General features: G+C 43.9%; 1 protein-coding gene across 1 annotated transcript in view; it reads right to left on the bottom strand.

The window, feature by feature from the left end:
• Adam12 (ADAM metallopeptidase domain 12) overlaps nt 1-17,996 on the bottom strand; it is a 277,083-nt gene that overhangs the window by 7,699 nt on the left and 251,388 nt on the right. Inside the window, exons 15-21 of the mRNA XM_028772568.1 lie at nt 17,779-17,887; nt 17,476-17,674; nt 14,483-14,560; nt 10,859-10,967; nt 7,829-7,964; nt 7,099-7,207; nt 5,514-5,687 (exon numbers count right to left, since the gene is read on the bottom strand). Of these exons, the coding sequence (XP_028628401.1) occupies nt 5,514-5,687; nt 7,099-7,207; nt 7,829-7,964; nt 10,859-10,967; nt 14,483-14,560; nt 17,476-17,674; nt 17,779-17,887 (914 nt within the window). The remainder of the gene's footprint in view (nt 1-5,513; nt 5,688-7,098; nt 7,208-7,828; nt 7,965-10,858; nt 10,968-14,482; nt 14,561-17,475; nt 17,675-17,778; nt 17,888-17,996) is intronic.

The following is a 17,996-nucleotide window of genomic DNA, read 5'->3' as shown; positions in this document are numbered from 1 at the left end:
CCTTCCCTCCCCTTCCCTTCTTTCCCCCCTCCCCTTTTTGTGACTGACTCTATCACTAAGTAGCTCTGGTTGTCCTGGAACTCTATGTAGACTCTATGTAGAACAGGCTGGCCTTGAACTCACAGAGATCCACCCACTTCTGCCTAGGTGAGAGCCAATAGAAGTGTGTGTTGAGAGCCAACTAACCTTGAATTTTTGATTTTCCCAACTTTAACCTCCTGAGTGCTGGGATTTTAGGCTTACATCACCATGCCATCTTTCTATGAACCCCAGGACTTCATGCATACTATGTAAACACTCTACCAACTAAATCAAATCTCTAACTCCTCACATCCATTTTAATGCTGCAAGTGAAGAATGTGAGTTCGAGCCCTTAACTCTCCTACATTTCCCTCCTTGCCCATGGAATATGCAGCCTTACTGTGCTCTGTCTTCCTCCATAAACTAGAGCTTATGGTAGCAACTTCTCTCAGTTCACAGGGATAGAAACACCTGACAAGCACTCAGCTCTGTAGTACCTGTCATGTACTCAGTGCTCAGTGTATATTTGAATGATTTTATAGTCATTAAAAGCACAACACAGGTTCCTTGTACTAAAACATATACCCACTTGAGTACACACACACACACACACACACACACACACACACACACACACACACTAAATGTAACAGTGGAAGTGAATTCTTCTTCCATTGCTGTTTGGCTGAAATTTCCACAGTGTAGATACATGGTGCACAAACCAGGACTGATAATTCTTTTGGACCTAGCAATATTTTCAAGAAAGGACCACAATACCTTAACAATTAGTCTTCCCAAGTGATGGGTTCAATTTTTAAAAGTCTCTGTTTTTCTAATGCAATGGGGAACATGATCTCAGCTCTTAGTTCAGCTCTGTAACTCGCTGAGATATTACTTCCTAGTATTTCCCAGGAAACTGAGGTGTTTAAAGAAAAATGGATCCTTAGATCAAGTGTGCCCATGCATCAGCAGGCATCATTCACATGCCAATTTGTGAGACAGATGTTTAGCAAACCAAATGGGTAAAGCTGGGCCAGTGGCACACAGACAAGGCGCTGCTTGTTAGGAGAATGGCCACTGATGAACTGAAGGCAACACTCAAATCTGTTTAGGACCTGAGCACATCAAGTCTGACAGTGAAAGATCTCATGTAGATCTGCCATGTCTTAGCTGTGTCTTCTTGAGACGCAGTTTTCTGTGAGCTGAAAAATGTATTTCTTTACTGGGACATGTAGCATGTTTTTGTTTAAACTGTAAGTAACTCAATTAATTCCCAATAAGTGAGAATCTACTGAATGATGGATTTTATCTGGGCTGTCCTGGAGCCTAAGAATCCTTCCAGCCATGAACCTTGTTCTGCTCTCCTTCCTCCAGCAGTAACAATGGGCACACTGTAAGCCCAGGGAAATGGCTCCTGACACATCTAGACACATCTATAATCATGGCATTCCTCTACAATGGAGACAGAGACTCACCCTACTGTCACAAACCACAGGCCCTGTCTCAGCAAGGTAGGAAGAGAACTAACCTCTGAAGGTTGTTCTTTGATCGTCATACATGTGCACACAGGATGTGCACATAGTATGTGAAGCAGATACAAGCAGGTACAATACAAGGACTGACCATAAGATGAAAAGCCCACGTTCCAAGAGGCACATTTGGGCAAGAATGAGTTGAGTTTATGGGGGATGAAATGTTTTCTAGAAAGATGACACTCATTCTTTAAATATAAAGTTAGCCAATGTTCCCCATCCCTGGAGTGTGATAAATTTGGACAAGCATAGCAGGATTGGCCATGGAGGCACATCTGTGTCATGTCGTATGGGCTGGTACCCAGGGAACTGTAAAGTGTCAGTGGATTCAATTCTTGCTGCCAAGCAAGAGTCAGCTCTAGATACTGTTCACACCTACATGGTATGGATTCCAGGTCTCTATGTTTGATGACAGGGAACTTATGCAGCTAGTGGTGTCACTTGTCTCTGAAGGGCTCCAGACAGACACAGCTCGGAGTGAGGATGTGGAGTTTCTTGTGATTGGTGCTTAAAGGGGAGACTCTCTTAGTTTCACAAAACAGAAGGCTTTTGGGTGGCTGCTTTGAAGGAGCCACTTCTGTGGGTTACTGACAACTGTGGGAGAAAACCATTGTTCACAACTGCTCTTGGGTTATGCGGTCTCTTAGTCCCAGTTTGGCACTGTGCAGAGGTGGCACTGCTGAAAGAGAGGACTAAGAAGCCTCAGGATGTGTGGATTCACTGGGTTCCTGTAGGGATAATCTTTTTGTGCACTGTGTAAAGATTATCCTTGTTTTTTACAGATTCTCTGTGAGAATACTGGAAATGTGTATGTAAGGCACTGAATGATGGTTCATATCCTGGGCTTACAGCTCCTGTTGTATTCTCAAGCAAGCCCACAACCTAGACATGTTTAGAATGTGCCTGTTGCCCTACAGCAAGGTAAACCAAGATAGGTTTCTCTTCCATTTGTCTTTCTGGCCTATCAGCAGTCCACAAAACCAACTGAAGAGATAATACAAGGTTCCTAACTGGTAGTGAGTGGGAGAGATAGTTGTAAGCATTCAGGAAAAGAGAGTTTCACAAAAGGAAAGATACATTGATGTAATATTCAAAACCAGAGTTCCTGATATGCCAGAAATCAGAATTATAATAAAGAACAGAAATTTCTTTAAAAAGAAGACTCTACTATATGAGCAAAGAAGACTACCTTGCTGTTATATTTAAAAAAAAAAAAAAGAAAACCAGTCAGAGACAGCACGAGATAATTCACAGAACACAACACTCCTGAAGCAGGGCCATGGTGCTTGCCAACATGAGCTCAGGATGGCCAGTTCTGGACTCCCTGTGCAGTAACCTGTTTATAGCCTGAAACTGGCTGTGATACAAGTTTTTAGATCAAAGAAACCTGCTGAAAGTCAAGCCTTTTTTTTTCCTAGTAAGAGCTGCTAGATATGAAGTAGTTTGAATGTTATCATCAATAAAATAATTATGAAAGAAAATGAGGTTGTGACTAACAAGATGGAATAAGCATGGCTTACCTTATTCCTTTGTACTTGCAACAAAAAATATCACTAAATAACTGATAGAAAACTGAAAATTAGAGAAATAAAGACTACCTGGTAGACTCTAGATTCAAGGAACTACTCACTGGTGGGTCCTTCTGTGTGTACATGGGTGCATGCCAAAGCCCTGTCCAGGAAGTATAAAAGAAGCAACCAGAAAGTGAAATATGTAAATACACACAATCTGGAAATAACTAAATGGCACCAAAGAAATAAAAACAAACTCAAGAAAGCCACTTCTCTGTAGTCACAAGCCTAGGAAGAGGGTTGTTCAGTAAACAAATATTTTGACCATATATGATCTTATTCCAGCTTAACCACAGAGAAAACCACGCCCTCCCTAAAATAAGTGGTTACATTACTTTCCTGGAGCAGAGGCTGTGGAAATAAATTGGTGGATTTCTTATCACGGTACAGTCCAGACAGAAGGGGAAGAACACTTCCCGAAAAATGTCAACCTAAAATTCTATACCCAGCCAAAATATCCTTCATGAAGAAAGACATTTTTAGACAAGGGGATTATACCATCCCAACAACAGGCTTGTTTCAAAGGCAGGAAGGAAAGTATGAGATGTGGGAGATTAGGAGAGGGGAAGAGCTGAAGGGATCGATATATGAGCATGTATAATCAAATCCTCATTGGCTTGAAAAAGTCTGTTTGGCTGAAAGTAAAAGTTCCATGCAAAGTGGCTCTTGATACCCATAAAGGCCACTTAAAATATGTGTATACATGTGTCCAAATATATGTGCACCACATGCAAGCCTGCAGAAGTCATGTGGGTTCTGGAAATTGAACCAGGTCTTCTGTAAAAGCTGTAAGTATTCTTAAACTCTGAGTCATTTTTTTCTAGCTCCAAAGGCCATGATTTTAAGACATCCATTATTTAAACATGAGGGCAATGTGGAATCAGGTTTCCACATTTTCCTGAAGCAATAAAATTCTGGTACCAAGCTATGATGATCATGGATTGATTTCCAGAGAGGTGTTTTTTCTCCTAGAGGCAAAATTTGACCCTCAGGAGACAGTTAGTATACTATCCTCAGGAGACAGGAAACATGACTAGAAGCATTATTATCAGTTGACAGGGGTCAGTGCTGCTTAGCTTCTCACAAAAGCAAAAGGAACTCTCATATAACATTTAGCCCCAAATCTCAAAACACAGAGGAAAAAACACTGTATATAAACGAACTAACAAAATATTAAATCAAAACAAAAACTGATGGGCTCAGGCACATTTATCAGGAACTGATTTAACTATTAGACAGAAAATGGAGGCATTATGTTTTATCTATCAAATAAGCAAAGCTTTGAAATGTCAACCTCTATCTTTGTCATCATGACCTTGCTAGTGTCAATGGGAGAGCCTAAATACATGCAATACTCTAACCAAACATTTAACTTTATCCAACCATTTAAAGATTTGTGTGTTTTCCAATCTTATATTTCACTTGAATCTTTCCTAAAGGAATAAAGAACTCCAAAATGTATCAGTCTAGCTCTTCTAAACAACTATTTATAAAACAAAACCCGTATCTCTCAATGTATTCACTCTCTCCCAGGTAATTCCACACCCAAGCAGCATGTTGCTATTGAAAGAACATTTTATAGGCTCTGTAATGAAAATGGATGGAGAAACAACTTTAAGACAGAAACAAGCAGTAAAGCTACATGCACAGAGAATAACCTCTATGTTAAAGATGTAATTATAAATATATAGAAACAGTAATGGGAAAATATAACAATAGCATTTAAAAATGATTTTGTTTCATTATTCAAGTTGTCAGCAGTACCCATTGCCATTCTCAAAATGTTATGGTTGAAATCTCAGCTTCTTCAGCTGTGGGCCTTTAGCTCAACGTGCAGCAACCTAAAGCTGTTTCAAAGCCGAATGTGTACTGTATCGGTGCGTTCTGGTAGTGCTTGCCTATGTCACATCCCGTGTCACCGCAGCCTTGGTTCTGAACACACAACACAAACTGTCACACCATGTACCACTGACAAAAACACTGCCCTGAACGCCCCAGCTCAGATTTAATACTGTTATGTTTTCTGCTCACACAGAAACAAAGACTTTTAATATTTTCCTATAAATTTTTTTTAATCTATCTACCTAGAGTCCTATAAAAATTCCTCAGGTAAAAAATGCTCACAGTAGAAAAGTTTTAAGTTCTGATTTAGATGATACATTATACTGACATGCAAACAACTCTGAATATTTAAAATAATTACTAATTACAAAATATTAAAGTGTCTTATGATTGCTATACTATAGGCACTGTATGTGGGTTATCTTAGTCAACCATCTGATTAACTGACCTCCATTTCATACAGTCACTATGCTAAACAATTTGCCCAAGTTTACATGTTAGCAAGTAGTAGAGCTTGGATCCCACCTAGTCAGCATGAGAGGCATACCTGGGCCTGCCTGACTGCAGGATTGGCGGGCAGGGGCCTGGCAGGGCCACTGGGTGCACGTGGTGCCTGGTGGAGAGGCAGGAACACTCGCTGAGGTGACTGAGGCTGAGGGACGGCTCGAGCGCTGAGGGGCCTGCTGATGTCAATGTTCTGGCATTTCAGTGAGTGCCTGTCCTGCGTGGTCAAAGCAGAGTCAGCTCTGGTGGATTTTACTAGCTAAGGGAAGAGCAGCGCTAACTGGCCTGTGACCACTGTCTATGTGGGAATGGAACTTCCAGGATGCCCATACAACGGACTGTATTTACTTATTTATAGTTGAAAATTCTACAGGAAGCACCCCATAAATCTGGAATAGAGAGAGAAGTTTTTATATAGATTAAAAAAAAAACAAACATTGAAAACCACAATGGTGACACTGGCATTTGGAAGGCTGAGGCAGGAGAACTGAGAATTGGAAGCTAGTGTTTGCTATAGAGAAGATTCCGCCTCAATCAATCCATCACTAGGCTGGTTTAATTAACAAATAGATAAAAGAAACTTGAAGTACCAAGTATGAAGACACAGGCTGGACTGCACGCAAGGTGTGAGCTTAGTGTGCACAAGGGTTCTGTGAGAACTACCTGCTCCAGAGGCAAGGTGCTCATCTCCGGACAAACCTCCTTGTGTTTGGAGGAGGAACAGAACCGGTGCAGCTGATCTAGTATTTCACACTCTTTTTTTTTTTTTTTTATAAATATCTTTATCGAGGTATGATTGTTCCCAGTATTTAATGTTGCATAATTAAATGATTGTATTCTTTTTATTTGTTTGTTTGTTTTGTTTTCCAAGACAGGGTTTCTCTGTGTAGCCCTGGCTGCCCTGGAATTCACTCTATAGAGCAGGCTAGATTTGAACTCAGAGATCCACCTCCCTCTGCCTCCTGAGTGGTGGGATTAAAGGCGTGCATCACTACCACCCAGCCAAGTGTTCTTATTCTTTAACCAACTTTTTGATTTACATCGGTGTTTTTGTATTTTGAACTAAATATGCTCCTCATGTACTGAGATTATAGGCATGTACTATAATAGGGTTCAATATTTAAGACTTCTACGCCTAAGTAAAACATTGAGACCCTGAGGAACCATGGACTAGCTAAGGATAAGGATATAGTTCTTTAAAAGAATAGAGTGGGCATGGCTTCCACAGTTCTGGGCAGAACTGAGGCTCAGTGAGACACAGGCCAGAAAGCTCACCTAGACATAGCTGGTGGCCCTGGAAATGATAGGCAGGGCCTTGTAACAAAGAGTTTGCTCTGGCTGTGTTCCCAGTGGGGCTGCTGAGAACTAGCTCTAGGTCACTGCAGAGATTGATCGTGGTTTATAATATCCACATACCCCACTGTGTGTGGACACTGACTGCCTTATCAGAATCTTTTAGGGACCCTGAGGATTACTCTAGGACGTACCTCTAGGCACTGACTATTGCAGGGTAATGGGGTTATAGTTGAACCAAAGGTGCCAACTAAGCATTTCACAGAGATGATGGAGCCCTGTCTTCCCATGCAACCTCACGCCTTCCCAGCATACTAAGTTCTTGTGCGACCTACCTTGGGGGTGTTGCAATGTGGTGACCGGCTCATCAGCAGGCCTTTTCCGAGAGTGTGATGAGCTTGGCCAAGGTGAGGGCCACTGGGTGTCCGGGAAGGGTGCACACACCTGCAAGGCAACCCAACAACTGCTGAGCAAAGGCTTGCCCTCCTCTTTGTACTAACTTCTCCCATCCTGTTCCTGCTGATACTTAGACTGTCACTTATTTTAATTCCATGGGACAAATCCTCAGGGGGAAAAATGATCTCACATGCCTATGAGATGAAAAATGAACATGGATTCCTGCTCTCCAGCCACTGTTCTGTCAGTTTAGTTAACTGAAAACCACGGAAACAGCTTTGGGCACACAGGAGATGTTTTGCATGAAGCTGGCATGTCAGCGATTGCATCTCTGAGCACATTTGGGCCTAAAGCTGTGCCATCTGAGGAACACATTCCAGTGTCCACAGGCCTTGTAAAAAATACTAATGCAAAGATTAGAGAAGACCCATTTGTGGAATTCACCAACACATGGCTTATTTATGTGATGGACAGCACATAGCTAGAAGAGAGAGTCAAAGAGACAGCTGGCCTGGCAGACATTTACAAAAACAAAAACAAACAAAAGAAACCCAGTGTTACTCTCCAGAAAATCTGCCCTGTCCTTTGCTGAGGATGGTGCAGCTGACACAGTGAGAGATAGTTTGTTGAATATTCTTTCAGCCGTTGGTTTTTGAAGAGTTGACATACCTTAGCTTTTCCATGGTGGTTTTCTTATGCGTGAACAGCAGCCGCATCAATGTCTTCCTTTTGAGATATACCACAAATCCAGCGGCAAGCAGACACAGGACACTCACCAGGATTCCTACAGTCAAGCCCTGGTTATCTGAAACAAAACACATTTGGCTCAGGGGAGGAGGCCGTTCCAATAAAATACGGGAGACATTGAGCCGTGACATTTATGGCAGAGCAAGCTCTACAGGAACAAACAGAACCAGAGCACGTAAATCCCTGAACGATATCCTAATAAATTAGTCTCTCTTCAAAGGTCATATTTGAGCTCTGGTCTATGCCACCATTATTCGCCTGTGATGACTTCGGAACTTGTTAATACAGAGACATGGTCTGGTAGGTAGGACCCTGGCATCTGGACCACACAGATTCCCCTAGGCACAACCATAGCAGAGTGAACTATTGAACCACACAAGGTACCGGGCCATGTTATTAGGATTGGAGGCTCCCTATAAAGCCATCCACATGACTGGAAGAGCATTATAGCTGGTCTCCTGGTCAAACACAATTCCTTTCAGGCTCTTAGTAGCATCCTGGGGTTTCAGGTAGAGTTCTTCTGCCTCATAACAAATTTAAGAACATCTTTTACTTTCTTACTTTAACCTGTAAGTCTTAAACTGATCTGTATATACAATCAAAGCCCTTCCAGGTCTTAAATGGCACTTGGACACCTTACCTCAGGATTGCTTGTTGCCATGAGGACAGTGCCAACTACTTGAGCTATTCTAAACAGCATCAGGACTCTACTGCCCAATCTGTAACCTGGGAGCTACCACTCTCAGTGACTGTCATCCTGTCCTTTCTATCTTGACTCCAGGCCTTGGTATAGCCAGTTGTCTGTGCTTGGAGTGTCTCTACTTTGTAAAGCTTTCTGTTCTGAGACAGAGTCTCATAGAGTCCAGGGTGGCCTGAAATTTGCATGTAGCCTAGGGATGGCTTGAACTGATCCTCCTGCCTCCACTTCTCCACTGCTAGGATGAAAGGCATATTACCCTGCTCCATGTCGTACTGGAGATTAAATCTAGGGCTTCATGCATCCTAGGTGTGGTGGTTTGAGTAGAAATTCCCCCACTGACTCATGTGTTTGAATGCTTGCCCTCACAGGGAATGGTACTATTAGGAGGTGTGGCTTTGTTGGAATAGGTATGGCCTTGTGGGAGGAAGTGTGTCACTGTGGTGGCAGGCTTTGAGGTCTCATATGCTCAACCTATGCCCTGTGCAGCTCAGTCTCCTGCTGCTGCCTGCAGATCAAGATGTAGAACTCTCATCTCCTTCTCCAGCACCATGTCTGCTTACAAGCCACCATGCTTCCTGCCGTGACCACAATGGACTAAAACTCTGAAACTGTAAGCCAGCCCCAATTAAATGTTGCCCTTTATAAAAGCTGCTGTGGTCATGGTATCTCTTCACAGCAATGAGACACTAGGAAAGCACCTTGTTTGCTGAGCTCCAGCCCTAGTCCTTCCTGAAGATAGCAACAAAGCACATCAAGGTCCTGGGGAGCCCTCTGACATTTCCATACTGTGCCTAAGCATGCAGGGCTGCTCTCCTCCCAGAGTACCCTCTCTTCCCCTATGGTGGCACCTTCGTGCCCTGGAGACTCTCCTTAATTCCTCTCTAGAATCACAAGTGGACAGATATGCATGGGTTTTGCTGACTGAGTGGCCGAGCCATGGTCAGGTGAACACCATCAGAGTGTGGAACGGTGAGGCCAAGACCCAGATGATACAAATCCACATGCTAATGTGAAATGGTGGCGCTCCACAGGACCCCATCCCTAGACAAAGAACTACAAGCAACTAAAGAATGCTGGCAGTGGGAGTCAGTCCTCCCCAGGAATGAGCCCCTTAATTGGATATCCAATACCACGTGGATAGCCCCGAAATCATATACATGTAAGCAACATAAACAGATTTAGCATATTTCTCTCTCTCTCTCTCTCTCTCTCTCTCTCTCTCTCTCTCTCTCTCTCTCTCTCTCTCTCTGTGTGTGTGTGTGTGTGTGTGTGTGTATGTGTGTGTGTACGCATGCAACTAACATTTTTTTAATGGAGATGATTTGAGAATGAGTGGGGTCAGGTGTCCCTGGGAAAGGTTGAAGGAAAGAAAAGAAAGGAGGGAAATAATGTAATTATATTTCAATTTTTAAAAATGTCTGTTTTTAAAACCATGTAAAGAACAGACAGCAAAGTGTACACTAATTAGCATCCTATCTGCCCATAACCAACTGCTCAATGCAAACAGCTACCATGAATGTGACAACTGCTCTGACCACTCTCTCTCTCTCCTGTGTGATGTGTGTCTACATGTGTGGGTGCATGTGGAAGCAAGAGGCTGACATCAGCTATCTTCCACCTTATTTTGGAGACAGGGTCTCTTAATGAACGTAGAGTTCCCCTATTTGGCTAGACTGGTTAGCCAGCAAGCCCTGGGGATCTTCTTCTCTCTTCTTCCCTAGTTCTAGGATTACAAGCATACACCACCATGCTTAACTCCTTGTGTGGGTTCTGTGGACCCACACTCAAGTGCAAGCACTGTATTGAAGTTACCACCCTTAGCCCAGTGGTGGTATCCATCTTCTTTATTAAGAGGTAGCTGTCATACCTTTGCTGTTCTTGCTTGTTCCCTTCCCCACCCCTATGCTGTCTATTACTCCTCTGATCAGAGTTTTAAAATGCACTGAAGTGGCAGCACACAAGAGCTACTCTTTGCAAAGTACTTTGAAATGACAGTGACATACACATTTGGCAGTTCACCATGGAGAAAAGTGTCACAGGGAGAAAAAATGGCCAACTCAACACCTCAGCTGCATTGAACAGGACCAAGGACCAAAAGGAAGGGAAGTCTGGGGAGGACAATAACATTTAGAACCTGCAAGCTTCGGGCTGGGACAGAGGCACTCAGGGTCCCATTGTGGGGAAGCCTGTCCAGTAGACACAGCTCCCAGCAGCCCAGCATCCAATTCCTGGGATCCTGAGGCCACACTTACCTGGCTGTCGAATGGGACCACTGTCTGTGCTTCCTCCAAAGCCAAACTTATCACAGAACGGAGGAGCCCAGTGGGCTTCACAGTGGCAATTCTTCCTGTTGTTACATACCTTTCGGGCAGAAGTGGAGAAAAACATCCAGAGTGGACAGGGTTAGGACACACAAAAGCAAGGGTATTCTGCTAGATCCCTTCAGCAACACACATAGACTCAGTAAATGCAAGCAAGACGTCGAGAATCAGCTCCAAACAGCACCACCAGTGAGTTGGGTAGAACCTGAAGAGCTGAGAGCGGCACAACCTGCCTGTGGTGGGGAGCTGCTGTTGGGAGCCAGCTCCCTTTCCTGGTCTCATTTTTTTTTCAACCCTGAAAGCTGTGGAGTTGCCTTCTTTGTGGTAAGGAAAGACCCAGAATCAGACCACTGTGGCACAGATCTGTCTATTTCAGACAGGAGGTTCAGGGAGGGAAGTAGGTCTATTGCTGGGCCTCTGATTTTCTGATATCCATAGAAGTTCACAGGGGTCTGCTAATATATCTGTGAGCCTACTCCTATCCCCAAATGCTTACTCTTTTAGCCCACTGTGGCTATTATCTGCCTCCTAGTCACAACACATAATAGGCAAAGACAGAATTCTTTCTTCTGAAGTAGATGGCAGGAGAGCATGCCTTTGCCCTTGCTATTCCTAGATAATGCACCCTAATGGGAGACCAGAGTTCCCATGGAAGGACCCAGGAGTCTGTTTGACAAGGGTCTCCCATGTGGTTCTTCTGCTTGGATTCACTATTGATATGTATGTAACTCACCAAACAGGATATGAACCAATTGATTTTGAGTGTGAAAACCACTTTTAAAGTTTTTTAATTTTATAGTTTAATATATATTCATATACATATATTATATATATAAGTATACATAAATTATATATGTATATATAATGTATATATAGTATATATACACACAAACATACACACACACACACACACACACACTGTTCTTTATTTTTATCTTTTTTTGAGACAAGGTCTAACGTATCTAAGATTGGCCCTGAACTAGCTATGTGTGCAAGAATGACCTTGAATATTTAATTCTCCTGCGTCCACTTTCTGAGTGCTGAGAGATTATAGGTATGTCTCACACCTACTTTATGAGGTACTTGGGGTCACACTTGGGGCTTTGTACATGCTAGGTGAATACCAACAGAGCTACATCCACAGCCACAGGAGTGTGCGTATATGTTTTGTTTTGTGAGAAGTAGATTGAGCTTTGGGGACCTTAGATAAAGGCCCATCTGACAAATTGCGGTGGGTGGAGGGACAGGACAGTGGTAGAGATGACTGGAGAGAGCTTCCCACATCAAGGACTGTGATTCCAGATGGCAGTCTGGTATGTATACCTCCCTTCCACTTAAACAGTGTAAATCACAGGTAATGAATTTCTGGGTGGTTTGTTATATGAAAGTCAGTGGAACTAGTGAACCAATTCTAGGGCACTGCATAAAAACACTGAGGCCAAATATATGCCTAAATATTGGGAGGCAAACAAGACATTGACAGTCTGTTGTCTTGCTTGTGGTGGCTCCTTGATCTAACTGGCTTCTGTGAAGCATCCAATCACTTGTCCAGTTGCTTCATCTGTGGAGGGCAGCAGTCAACAAAGCCTGTGAGAAGGAGGGATGCGCTTTCTAGGACATTCCCATTGGTCAGGACTCTGTCTTTTACAGAGCATCTGAGATCACTGGGTGACAGAGTTCTTTCTAATGGTTTTAAGGGATGGACTAACTCAGTTCTTTGGTTTTAATGATGAGGCCAAGGCTCATGTGGCAGGGATGGTGTTTCCACAATGATGTGGGCTGCTCAAGAGCAAGTTGGACAGACAGCTTTCTAGTGTCTGTGGTACACCCTGCATATGTGTCAAACCATCCATGAGACTCATACCCTGCCTGGTTTGGTCTCAGCTTGGGGCAGGAAATTTGGAAGTACTGGTGGTGAGATTGGTCTCATCATAGAGGGATTGGGGCCAAGCTACTTGTTACTAAAATGTCTTAGCTTCTTTTCTGATGTTGTAATAAATTACTCTGAAAAAAAAAAAAACCAACAAAATTTAAAGGAGAAAGGATTTATTTTGGCTCACCGTTCCAAGTCCATCACAGTGTGGAATCACAGTGATAGTAGTTTGAAGCAGGCAGTCACTTCACATTCATATCAAGAGTTTGGGAGCCATGAATGCTGTGCTCAGCTCACTTTTTCCTTTTTATACAGTTCAGGATTCCAGCCCAGGGAATGATGCCACCCACACTGGGCAGGTCTTTCAACCTCAAGTAACCTAGTCAAGATAATCTTCCACAGGCATTCCCAGAGGCTCATTTTCCAGGAGACTCTAGATCTCAGAAAGCTGACAATTGAGATTAACTATTACACTAAATCATAGCTGGCTGTTTTGGAAAATATGGTCCTTAGAGTTTGGCAACCTGTACAAGAGACCTATAAATATCAGAGAGAGGGGCCTCTGTTCTACTTTCTTGAGGCCAGCAAGGTCACTGTGGACACACCCTCACTACCACATTGGCCTTGGCCTCATCAGTAAAAACAAAAGGACCAGGCTAGTTCCCCTATCGCCATTAGAAAGAAATCTCTAATTCAATGGAGACGTGATGAGAATCCATTTGATACTGAGTCAGCTGTACACAACATCAACATGCCTGTCTGAGGCAGTTTGGCAATCTATCGTGGTTACAGCATGGTGGTGATTTTACAAAGTCCCCCATAATCCCAAGTGTCTAGATATTCTAAAAAGACAATTTAGAGCACAGTTTCCATAGAAAAGGCTTCCGGAGGACAAATGAGCCGCTTGTGCCACTAATCAAGATTAATACCATCCCATTGGAAAAAAAATTAACTGCGTCGGGAAAAAGAAATTACGTTTTGAACAATTAGAGTCCTTTTCTTCCCTAAAGCTTCTCTGAACTTGGCAGCATGTGGTAGTCAAAACTCATGGCAAGGGCATTCAAGAACATGCGGTTGGTAGATGTGATGTCTTCATTTTTATCCTTCTTGTAAGTTTCTCGGTGGAGCCAAGTTTGGGCTGTTGGGAGCCAGAGGGACAACCCTGCTTGAAATGCTAATGTGAGCCCTTTGTGAGGCAAGGTTAGCTCCGAAATTACTTTGAAGATGACAAAATTCTTTATATTGCAGAATGTTAATTCAAAAGATAATTACCTCTCAATCTGATTTTCTTTGTTAAATGAAAGTGACATTTCTCCTGCTATGTAAAGGTCAGAGACAGTTAATGTCTCCGGAAAAGAACGTTGAGAAGGCATTCACTGACTACTGTAGTTTTAAGAAAGTCTGGCTAGCAGGGGCTGGAGAGATGGCTCAGTGGTTAAGAGCACTTGATGCTCTTGTCGAAGTCCTGGGTTTGGTTCCTAGCATCTACATGGTAGCTCACAGTCATCCCTAATTCTAGTTCCAGGGAATCTGATCCTTTCTCTGGCCTCTGTGGGCACCAGGCACACACATACATACATGTAGGCAAAATATTCAAGCAAATAAAATAAATACATCAGAAAATTTAAAAAAACTCTTAGCTGGCTGTGGGCAGGCTGAGAAGAAGAAACTGATCTACTCACCCCTCGGCCATGGCACTGCATTGCACACTTGTGAACACCAAAGACACTGATATTCTGACATCGACGATTGAGGCAGATCTGTGAGAGACACACAGCACAGGCTCAGTACCTCTGTTCCCCTCCCTCACACAGGCACATGAAAAAGAGAAAGCAGGAGGCTTGAGAGACGGCTCAGTTGGTAAAATATTTGATGTGCAAACCTAAGGACCCAGAGCCCATGTTAAAAACAAACAAACAAACAAACAAACAAACAAAAAACTCAACCAAACAAAACTCCAAACCCAAAATAAAAATCCAAGTGTGGTGGTGGGTGTTTGTGGAGCTTATGGAGAGGGGAGCTCTGGAGCTTGCTGGCCAGCCATCCTGACTTTGTAGGTGAACCGGTTCCAGTGAAAGAGCCTGTCTTAGAAAACAAGGTGGCTGTCACCAAAGGAGACCAGAGGTTGACCTCTGTTTTTCACAGGTCACAAACATGTACACATCCTTGTATACACTCCACACATAGATATGAGAGAGAAAGCAAGGAACACTGAGAGAAGGCTCTCATTTTAGTGAGCAGGGATGGAGCAGGATAAGGTCTATTGCTAGCTAACACAGCTTCTGGGGTCTGACTCGACACTCTGTCCAATGTGAACAGTATCGGGCCCTTTTACATTTAATGCCACATAAGATAGTTCTAGTGGAGTGAGAAATTATAACTGGTTTTTTCACGTGTTTTATTCAGGGCTTTGGGTCACTGGTGTCACAAAGCATTGACAGGAACGCTCCCCAGGGTCCTGCTTATCCAGGCATTACAGAGGCCTTGGCCAGTTGGAAATGGCTGCCTGCCTCTTAGGCAGTGCTCAGCATCTTTCTCTCCTACAATGCTACAGGTTAGTGGAGAGAAAGGAAGAAGAGTTCACGGTTTAGGATACAGAGTGGTTTCATCAAGTATAGCCTTCCTGTGGGCAGGTGGCCATCTCACCAACAGTTGGCAGAGTAAGTGCGCTTCAGAGAAAGCAATAGGGGCGGGGGTCCGGAAGCTGGAGACTGGTGCCTGTTTGCTGATAAGGAAACCCCAGGGGCTGGGAGATGATCCTGTCAGTTCAGTGCTTGCCATGCAATCAGGAGGGCCTGAGATAGAGCCCCAGAATCCACATAAGCAGTGAAGTAGAAAGGTGTGTGTTTGTGATCCTACAGCTGGGGAAGTGCAAACAGGAAGTTCCATTGGGGCCTTACTGTCCAGCCACTCTGGCCTACTTGGGCAAGTTCCAGGCAGGTGAGAGAGTGTCGCCAAAAGAAAAAAAAAAAAGAAAAAAAAAGTGGACAGCTCAGGAGGAACCATACCCAAGGCCTTTGGACAACATGTGCATGTGCACACACTTGTATCCTCACACACAAGAACATACATCCATACACATGCAAGGAAAACAAAGCTTCAAGGAGGACATGCACATTGATGGATTCTGCTGGGAGGGCCCTGTGTAGTCTTGATCCTATTGGCAAGGTCAAAGACACCTGCATAAGCAGCAGCATTCTTGGGATTCCAGCTACAGCAGCCCTGGCTTCTCGGACCATAGTTTACAAGACTGGTGTTAGAATGTCAAGGCCTGAACAGACGCTAATGTGCCTGGGGGAACTGGAAGAATGTGGAATCTTCCTCAAACAAAGTGTCTAGGGTAGGAGAGATGGTGGCTCAGCATTTAAGAGCACTGGCTGTTCTTCCAGAGGACTCATTTGATTCCCAGCATCCATATGGTGGTTTATAACTATCTAAAACTCCAGTCCTGGGGATCTAATGTCTTTTTCTGGCCTCCACGGGCACCAGGCATATATGTGGTATTCAGACATACATGTAAGCCAAACATTCATACATATAAAAAAATAATTCTAAAAAAGAAGAAGGAGTGTCTGTGGCTCAGGACACATGGGAGACATGTGTAGAGGGCACTTCAGCCTCCAGGGTTTTTCGAGGAAAACCTTGGGTTCTGTCCTTTCTTCACCATGACCTCTGAGAGGGACTTCACGATCCTGGGAAAAAATGAGCCCTAAAAATGCCAGATGGTTTATCATTTTTCCCTTGAAACATTGAATTAATTTGCTATCATTTAATCTGATGGAAAATTTGATGAAAAGACAAACAAAAGCAAAACAGAGACTGGAGTGGGAGCCCGGTCTGTGGAGTATGAACTGTGCAGACAGGAGAGCTGGACTCCATCTCAAAGTGGGGAGGGGGGAAACGAAAGGAAGGAGAAAAGAGAAAGAAAGAAATGCTTAAAGGAATGAACTTAATATTGTCCATGGGACTCATGAGAATACACACACACACACACCACACAAACATGCACACACATGCACACACACACACACACACACACACACACACACACACGCCACATGCATATGCTTATGCACACACCCAGAATCTATACACAAGGGTACACATATCCATGCACCCCCCCACACACACCTGTACACATGCACATATATAAACCAGTGTGGTAGAACAAAAAAACCCTAGTTTCTTCCTTTAAAATGTTTGAACTTGCTTTTAACTCTCAAACCATCTCAGCCTTCCTCTTCTCTGTTCTCCCAAAGGATTCCCCTGTCTCTCCACTGATACCATCCCCTCCTCTGTTCCTCTTTTCTTTATAGAGTCTCTGAAGAGACATCTGACTTCCCACTTTGACCAGGTGAGAACAAGCTCCCAAGAGCTCTGGCACATCCCCAAAGCAAGAAGCTCCACAGTTGTGTTTCTTTAGGAAGTTACTTCCTGGCAGACAGTCTTCCTGAATCCCAGGGTAAAAACAACACTGTCCCCATGTCTGCGTCTCAATGGTCAGACTGGGACCTCAGCTTCACTGAGTTTTTCTTCTAGGTACAAAGAATTGGATCCCAGAGACCAAATTCCAAGTAGTTTTAAGAAGATCAGCTGACCTCATCCTAAGCAGGTTCTTCCAGTGGGCTGTGTTCCAGACTTACATTATAATACAAGTGAGAACTGGGGGACTTACTTTTCCTTCTGCACACTTTGTTCCTGCAAGCACAAGCCCTGGGTCTGGCATGTCATCACCCAAGTACACATGCGTTCCCCGGCACAGAATCCGACCTCCTTCCTGCTGTGGGATATTTGTTTCTATGGAAACAGCATTGGTACCAATGACAGGTCGGCTGGCACCACCTTGACACTGGATTTTTCCACATTTGGCATCTCTGGAAGGGTAAGAAGAGACAAGCTCAGAAGAAGGGCGGTGTGGAGCAGTGACCGCCATGTGAACAGGCTCAGTGCTGTTGTGGCAGGGGGTATGGCCTTGTACCTCAGTTCACATTTGACGAAGGCGCTCTTAGAGTCTTTGCCACAGTTGCCATAAGGATCTCCTGCAGAGTTGACTCTCTCAAAGCAGATGCCAGGAGCCGGTTTAGCACCTGGAACAGAAGCACAATGGCACCTCCCCTGTCACTGCTTCTGACTTTTTCTAAACAGCAGCGGGCTGGGGCTGGGGCTGGGGCTGGGGCTGGGGCTGGGGCTGGGGCT

This window comes from Grammomys surdaster, unplaced genomic scaffold (assembly GCF_004785775.1).
Source record: "Grammomys surdaster isolate TR1022 unplaced genomic scaffold, NIH_TR_1.0 214, whole genome shotgun sequence".
In the NCBI taxonomy this organism is placed as follows: Eukaryota; Metazoa; Chordata; class Mammalia; order Rodentia; family Muridae; genus Grammomys; species Grammomys surdaster.
The sequence above is the reverse complement of the archived record's forward strand: the minus strand, read 5'-3'. Positions and strand labels throughout refer to the sequence as shown.